Source organism: Sphaerodactylus townsendi, linkage group LG17 (assembly GCF_021028975.2).
Source record: "Sphaerodactylus townsendi isolate TG3544 linkage group LG17, MPM_Stown_v2.3, whole genome shotgun sequence".
Lineage (NCBI taxonomy): Eukaryota > Metazoa > Chordata > Lepidosauria > Squamata > Sphaerodactylidae > Sphaerodactylus > Sphaerodactylus townsendi.
Window position 1 is genome coordinate 5,557,304 of NC_059441.1, and position 8,296 is coordinate 5,565,599.

At 52.0% G+C, this 8,296-nt stretch overlaps 1 protein-coding gene across 1 annotated transcript; it reads left to right on the forward strand.

Annotated features, from left to right (window-relative positions):
- The first annotated feature begins 1,150 nt into the window (after positions 1-1,150).
- LOC125424678 (A disintegrin and metalloproteinase with thrombospondin motifs 7-like) lies at positions 1,151-6,044 on the forward strand. Its single transcript, XM_048482093.1, has 5 exons — positions 1,151-1,254; positions 2,036-2,205; positions 3,299-3,432; positions 5,149-5,269; positions 5,716-6,044. The coding sequence occupies exons 1-5, from the start codon at positions 1,151-1,153 to the stop codon at positions 5,994-5,996; spliced, it is 810 nt and encodes a 269-aa protein (XP_048338050.1). The 3' UTR covers positions 5,997-6,044.
- The last annotated feature ends 2,252 nt before the right edge of the window (positions 6,045-8,296 follow it).

Below are 8,296 nucleotides of genomic sequence, written 5' to 3' on the forward strand. Positions count from 1 at the left end.
TAGTGTCGTTCACCAGATAAGCCTCCACAGGTCAAGTAGCAAAGTGGGGAATCAAACCCAGTTCCTCCAGACTGGAGCATACCTGCTCTTAACCACTACTCCACTGCTGCTTCTGAAGGCCAGTGAAACGGGCGGGAGAGAAATGTGCATCAGGAAATTAGTCCTTCTGTCCCCAGCCTCAATGCTTCTCCCGCTATAGCTTTTTCACTATAGTTTTTAAACTATAACTATAGTTTAAAAAAAAAAAACTATGAGGGATCCATTTAGAACTGTTGCATCATCAGTACTGGCCACAAGCATATATTTTATTATTAATTTATTCATTTGTACCCTACTTTTCTCCCCAGTGGGGACTCAGAGCAGCATTTACCTCTCCTCCCTTTTATCCTCACAACAGCCCTGTGAGGTAGGTTAGGTGGGGAGTCTGTGACTGGCCCAAAGTGTGAGGATGCAAACCTGAGTCTCTCAGATCCTGATCTTAAACTCTAACCCAGGGGTGACCAACCTATGGTGTTCCAGATGTTCATGGACTACAATTGGCCAATGGCCATGCTGGCGGGACTGATGGGAATTGTAGTCCGTGAACATCTGGAGCACCATAGGTTGGCCACCCCCACTCTAACCACTGCACCCATTACCTTCCAGTCTTGTCCACAGGACTTCTTTGTTAGCCTTCAAGTGAGCAACCTTGCTTGGTGTCCTTGGATGTGTGCAAGGGAAAGGAAACCAACATTTCCAGAGGAGCTGGGTGGCACATTCAAAGCTAACAGACTTATTGAAGTATCAGCTTTCATGGGCTAGAGTTTCTGCTCCCAAAAAAATCTAGATGGTGCCTGAAGACACTTTTTTGGGTTTTCTTGCAACAGGCTAACCCAGCTGCCCCGTTGGAATTTGTAAACAGAAGTGTGTGTTTAGTCTCTAAGCAGGCGTAATTTCTGCAGTGCAGAAGGCCGGTGGTTTTGAACTCTAAGGTTCTTCAGAGACAAAGACCAAAACAATTTTTTTTGCATCCTTGTTGAGGAAATATATGAAACTTCTTTTAAACTAGCAGTTTAAATCAACAATGACAAGTTACAAGCCCCCTCCAGCGTCTCTTTACCTATGCAGACTTGTTTCTCATTATGTTGAGATCGTACTTAGATTTCTTGGCATGTCGGAGTGGCATGGATATGCTGACCCTCGGGCATACCAGAGACCTGGGTGCTGGCACCAACTCCGGGTGGTAGACCTGGACGCTGGCTTTGGCTCCGAGCAGTAGACCTGAATGCTGGCACAAGCGCCAGGCAGTAGACCTGGAATTAGGACTAATAAAAGGAAGAATTAGGACTAATAAAAGGAAACACTTCTTCACGCAACGTGTGATTGGTGTTTGGAATATGCTGCCACAGGAGGTGGTGATGGCCACTAACCTGGATAGCTTTGAAAGGGGCTTGGACAGATTTATGGAGGAGAAGTTGATGTTATGGAGGAGAAGTTGATGTATGGCTACCAATCTTGATCCTCCTTGATCTGAGATGGCAAATGCCTTAACAGTCCAGGTGCTCGGGAGCAGCAGCAGCAGAAGGCCATTGCTTTCACCTCCTGCATGTGAGCTCCCAAAGGCACCTGGTGGGCCACTGCGAGTAGCAGAGTGCTGGACTAGATGGACTCTGGTCTGATCCAGCTGGCTTGTTCTTATGTTCTTATGCTCCTGGGGGGGGGGGGTTTGGGGGGAAAATTCAGATGTTTGTCTCCAGGCTCCATTTTTCCTAGATACACCTCTGCTGACCCTGGAGAATGCAAAATAATTGAAAGGAGTGTAGTGCTTTCTGCTGGGTGGTGTGGTGGCAGCAGCTGGTGGGCAGGGGGCCAGCCGTGCCTTCCCCCCTCCCCCCTCATGAGCAGGCCCAGCTCAGATTCCCTAACCCTAACCCAGCTCAGTTTGGGCCGTCTTTGTGTGCTTTCGGGCCATTTCTGTCTTTGTGATCTGCCAGGGGAGCTGAGGAATCCCTCCCGCCTTGATGTCTCTTAGTTGGTGTCTCTTTTCCAACCGCAGGCCAAAATATGGCGGCAAGTTTTGCGTCGGGGAACGAAAGCGCTTCCGGGTTTGCAGCTTGAAGCCCTGCCCAGCGGACCGGCTGCCTTTCCGTCACATCCAGTGCAGCCAGTTTGATGCCAGGCCCTACAAAGGGAAACTCTACAAGTGGACCCCAGTCCCTAATACCAGTAAGCACCTTTCTTTCCATTGGGCTTGTGAGGAAAGTTGGCTGGATTTGCTGGACTTCTCGCTCGTTCTCTTAGCATTTGTGTTGGAAGCCGGATGCTGGGAAGCGCTTCCTCTGCCAGACACAACTTGGTTGACTTGTTTGACTCAGCTGAAGCTGTTTGATCTGCACGGGCCTTCTACCTGCTTGGGCCATGCTTCAATCTAGACTTGATGGTGAAGGACACCCTTAACTTAAGGTCTCCAAGACTATTGAGAGAGGATTTTTTCAAAAATGAGGTTGCTGGACACTACTTCTATTCATAATAATTAGTTGTTATGTTTAACCTTTGCTTTTATCGCTGCTTTTAAAGGTTTTAGCTGTTTTATTTTTATATGTGATTGTTTGTTGTACACCGCCCAGAGCCCTTCGGGGAAGGGGCGGTATAAAAGTTGAAAGAATAAATAAAAATAAATATTGAGATTGAGGAGGTGTTTGGCGTGGTGTCCAGAGAAATTCTTTATGCTTTGGGAAGGGCGTTTCCAGCCGAGCTGGAGCCAGACACAGTGAAGAGATGTTTGGCTGCCCCCTGCCCCCACCCTTATGTTGGGCTTGCCTGTTGCTCAAGGACTGACTGATCACCACAGCTGGGCTAGGAAAGAATTTCCACCCAGGTTAGATTATCTAGGGCAGGAGTCTGCAACCTGCGGCTCTCCAGATGTTCGTGGACTACAAATCCCATCAGCCCCTGCCAGCATGGCCAATAATTGTAGTCCATGAACATCTGGAGAGCCGCAGGTTGCGGACCCCTGATCTAGCCCAATGGTGGTGAACCTATGGCACTCCAGATGTTCAATTGGCTATGAGGCAGGGGCTGATGGGAATTGTAGTCCATGAACATCTGGAGAGCCGCAGGTTGCAGACCTCTGATCTAGGGGTCAGGGGCTTGTGAAGGTACCTTTCCTTGAAGCCCAGGCCTTGCCCGGTAAGCATCCTTGGCTACACGCAGGCTGATTTCAGGCTGCCGAGCGCTGCATCCCCAGGGGTTCTTGGGCAGGAAGAAGGGATCCTGTTGGCCTGTCTAGTGACTTGGTTGTCTCCTTCGGCCCCTGCAGTCAATCCGTGCGAACTGCACTGTCGCCCGGAGAATGAGTTCTTTGCTGAAAAGCTCCGCGACGCGGTCATCGATGGGACGCCTTGTTACGATGGGAACTCCAGCCGGGACGTGTGCATCAATGGGATCTGTAAGGTGAGCTGGGACTTCGTCTCTCAGCAGGGCAGGATCTGAAAGGCTGGGCCAAGTTGGGCTTGCTCGGATAGGTCATGACTCTGACTCTCATCAGCGGAAGGATGTGCTTGATGTGGTGGAAGCAGAAGTGAGCAGGAAAGGGGAGGGGCAATTGGTGGCCACCCTTTTTCTGGTCCTTGCCTCATCCAAAGACAATCCAACGGTTTTGTCAGTGTGTCATCAAGACATGGGAATGGAAACCAGCAGAGGAACGTTTCAGTCTCCGTGGAAGTTCTGCAGTGGGCGTAAAGGTTGTGTTGCTTCCAAGGCAGAACTTGTTGTGTTAGAACTCGAATGTGGAACGAGAACAAGGATGATTGAAGGATTGGAGCACCTTCCTTATGAGGAGAGGCTGCAGCGTTTGGGACTCTTTAGTTTGGAGAGGAGACGTCTGAGGGGGGATATGATTGAAGTCTATAAAATTATGCATGGGGTAGAAAATGTTGACAGAGAGAAATTTTTCTCTCTTTCTCCCAATACTAGAACCAGGGGGCATCCATTGAAAATGCTGGGGGGAAGAATTAGGACTAATAAAAGGAAATGCTTCTTCACGCAACGTGTGAATGGTGTTTGGAATATGCTGCCACAGGAGGTGGTGATGGCCACTCACCTGGATAGCTTTAAAAAGGGCTTGGACAGATTTATGGAGCAGAAGTCAATCTCTGGCTCCCAATCTTGATCCTCCTTGATCTCAGATTGCAAATGCCTTAGCAGACCAGGTTCTCAGGAGCAGCAGCAGCAGCAGGCCGTTGCTTTCACATCCTGCATGTGAGCTCCCAAAGGCACCTGGTGGGCCACTGCGAGTAGCAGAGAGCTGGACTAGATGGACTCTGGTCTGATCCAGCAGGCTAGTTCTTATGTTCTTATGGAAGTGAGGAGGGACTTGGGATAGTTGGCTTGCTGCAAAACCTCCTTGCGCATCTCTGTGTGTGAGAGACAGGTAGCTTTTGACTTAGTGATGACCTATTAATTAATGGCCTCTAAAGCGTTGTGTCATTGAAAGTCTTGCCCAGGTCTTGCAAACTGGGGGCCGCTGTGGCTTCCTCGGTTGAGCCAGCCCATCTCATGTTGGGCCGTCCTCTTTTCTTGTCACCTTCAACTTTCCCTGGCATTATTGTCTTTTCCAGTGAGTCGTGTCTTCTCAGGCACACTATTCAAATTCACCCTACTTTGCCCATTCCTTTGTGTTTGTGTGGTCCATACCCACTCTGAGTGTATCCGTCTTTTGAGTGGACCATGTGATGGAAGCTGGACCTTCTAGCCACTGTTGGTCCTAGCCGCCTCTCCTTTTAGTGTGATCCTAAGCAGAGTTGTACTGTCGAAGGCTTTTACGGCCGGAATCACTGGGGTGCTGTGTGGTTTCCGGGCTGTATGGCCGTGTTCTAGCAGCATTCTCTCCTAACGTTTCGCCTGCATCTGTGGCTGGCATCTGAAGATCCTCCATCAGATCCTCTGAAGATGCCAGCCACAGATGCAGGCGAAACGTCAGGAGAGAATGCTGCTAGAACACGGCCATACAGCCCGGAAACCACACAGCACCCCAGAGTTATACTGTTTTATGTCTTGGGAAGTCAGTGGACATAGAAGGCTGTAACTCTGTTTAGGACGGCACCTTTCACACCTTTGCTAGTCTCGGCTCCGGTCTGCCCCTTCTGATTGTCCTTCTCTGTCTTTCAGAATGTCGGCTGCGACTTTGAAATCGACTCCTACGCAGTGGAGGACCGGTGTGGCGTGTGTCAAGGGGATGGGTCCACTTGTCAAACCGTCAAGAAGACCTTTGAGAAGAGCGAGGGGCGGGGTGAGGTGGTGCCCCACACTTGTCTCCTGGGTGGGGCTTGAACATCTGAGTGTCTGGTGTGCTGTGCTGATAACATGTTGACATGATAACATGTTGACATGTTGACAGCAGCTAGGGCAGGGGTCTGCAACCTGTGGCTCTCCAGATGTTCATGAGCTACAATTCCCATCAGCCCATGTGGCCATGCTGGCAGGGGCTGATGGGAATTGTAGTTCATGAACATCTGGAGAGCCGCAGGTTGCAGACCCCTGAGATAGGAAAAGAGAGTGTTTTTGGCAGGAAAAGAGCCATTCACCCCATAGCTTGTTGACAGTTCTTTGTTGAGTACTTGGGAAGGGGCAAACAGTCAAAAGGCCCTAACAATAGTAAAATCCGAAACGGGGTCCTTTCTTCCTCTTTCTTCGTCCCATCCCCTTCACCTGGCTGATATTTCACTCCCGCGACAGGCTATGTCGATGTTGGGCTGATCCCAGCTGGAGCGCGAGAGATTCAGATTGAGGAAGTGGCTGAAGCAGAGAACTTCCTGGCTTTGAGAAGCGAGGATCCGGAAAAATACTTCCTGAATGGCGACTGGACCATCCAGTGGAATGGCGATTACCAGGTGGCCGGGACAACCTTCACCTACGAGCGAACAGGAAACTGGGAGAATCTCACTTCTCCAGGCCCCACGGAGGAACCTGTCTGGATTCAGGTACGTGGAGGAGGGTCAGAATGGGCCCATGACTGAGGAACCAGGCGGGGAGGGGGAGGGCGGTTCTGGGGTCTGTATTGTCCATGCAGTTTGCTGTCCGGCAGAGGCGTACCAGGGGCAAATGGCGCCCGGGGACAAATTGTCTCCAGGATGCCCCCCAGGCTCTGCCCCTGCCCCGCCCACCTCGGCTTCGCCCCCACTGCCCTCAACCCCGCCCATGTCACCATGGACATGGGCAAGGTTTGCAGTCTCTTCTGACCTCCCCTCCGGGCAAGCCAGAAGAGACTGCAGTCCCGGCCTCGGAGACATTCTTTTATAAGCACTGAGGCTGGGAGGTGGGGCTTGGGGTGCAGGAAGTCCCACCCCTTCCTGCTCCCCAAGCCCCACCCCCCAGCCTCAGTGCTTATAAAAGAAGGTCTCCGAGGCCGGGACTGCAGTCTCTTCTGGCCTGCCCGGAGGGGAGGTCAGAAGAGACTGCAGACTGTCAGCTGGGAGCCCAGCCGGCAGGGGGGGAAGGGAGGGAGGAGTCCAGGGTGGGGTTGAGGGGGCTTGGAGGCAGAGGAGGTCCTGCTGTCTCGTCATTTTTGCGTGCCTCAGACGGCACGCGAAAACAACGAGACAACAGGACTTCCTCGTCATGTGGGGGGCCAATTTTGTGCCCCCCACATGACCAGAAGAGTGGCGCCCGGGGACAAGGGGAACCCCTTGTCCCTAGGCAGATACGCCACTGCTGTCCGGGGGTGCAGTTTGGGACAGTTTTCCTTCTGGCTCAGATCCTCACCTTCAAAATGGGTTAAAGGGCAAACGCTCTGAAGCATTCTGGCACCGGGGACCCTGCGGTCTGTGAGGATACTGAGGAGGGCTTTTGCAAGGTGTGCCCAGTCTCATACCCATTCAGACAACTTTAAAATAGACCCCACTTATTTATTTATTTCAGCAAGCAAGCAAGCAAAGGAAGTAGGAACTCCTGCTCCTTCACTTCTTTCACAGTTAGTTCTGGCATGAAACTGAGAGCGTTTCCCCACTTACCTGCTGCTGCGCGCTACTCTCCCCAAGTAGCGCGGGGTCCCCCGGCACTCCCCATTACAGGGGCGGCGACAACGCAGCCACCCCGACCCTGCCGCTGTCGCGCCCCCTCAGCGCGCGACATTCCTGGTGCCTTTTGAAACGGCGCCTTTGAAACGGCGCAGAGCGCGGGGTCATGGGGAAGCCCGGGCACGCGTCAGAAATGACACGCACTGGGAGTAGCGCGCAGCAACCGCTCAGCCAGGTAAGTGGGGAAACGAGCTGAGTGTCTGTTTTCTAAGGTAAAGGAATTCAGGAAAGAGGGAGAGGCTCTGGGCTGTGTCCATCAACAACAGAAGCCGTCAGTGGTGGGCTTTAGTGGAACCCTGGAAGGTCAGGTTCTGTGGGATCCAGGCCTTTTGTATTTCTGTGAACGGCTCTGAATTTTTTTTCCAGCAATGGCCAATTGTTGCTACCTTTTCCCCCCCTGGCCGAGGTTCTGTGCCTTTAAGATCTGTGTGGGGGCAGCTATTCCACGGAAGCCGCTGTCCCCATCCTGGGGGATTTTGCACGTCGGCTCAGAGGACGGATTGGCTGCTGGGCAGACCCCCCTTTCCCCTTCTTTGGCTGAGGAGTGGTCACAGTGGAGTCCAGACGTGGCCCAGCCAAGAAATGGGCCAGTCCTGGTCCCTCCTTGCCTCTAGGAGTGGTTGACGGGACTTTTGTTCAGAAAAGCCGCCTGCGTCTCATCTCCACAGGGGCCCAGCCATACTTCTGAGTCACGTGCGTGTGTGTGTGCGTGTGCGTGTGCAGCTCTTGTTTGGAAGTTGCTGCCTTTGGCAGTGAGGATCTGAGAGGCCCCCCTCCAGCTCCCGCCTGGCTTTCATCCCGCCCAGCTGGAACAGATCTGTTTTGCGGCGTTCCTCGAAGTGCTGACTCAGGAGAAGCTGCTCCGTGTGGCAGAGACCTCAGACCTTGGGGTGGAGAGGCAGGGGTTTGGGGAGGGGGGTGGAGCGCGTTGCACGGCCTGCGGGCTTCGACTCTGCTTGCAGACCTCCTTAGCTGCCGTCTAGAACTGATGGGAAATATTACTTATAAAGCAGAGGTGGTGCAATAAAGAGGCAAAAAGACGGTTGCTTTTTCTGAAATATAGTTTACTTACTAAGAATAAGGGTAGGGAAACTGGGGAGACAAAATAAGAAAAATCTTTCTAACCAGCCAGCTTCATAGCCAGCTCTCTGCTTAGACAATCACATTGCTAACAACGAACTTCTACTGAGCACCGTGCAGAGTGTTAACAAAGAATCTATATCTAATATCTACATGCAGAC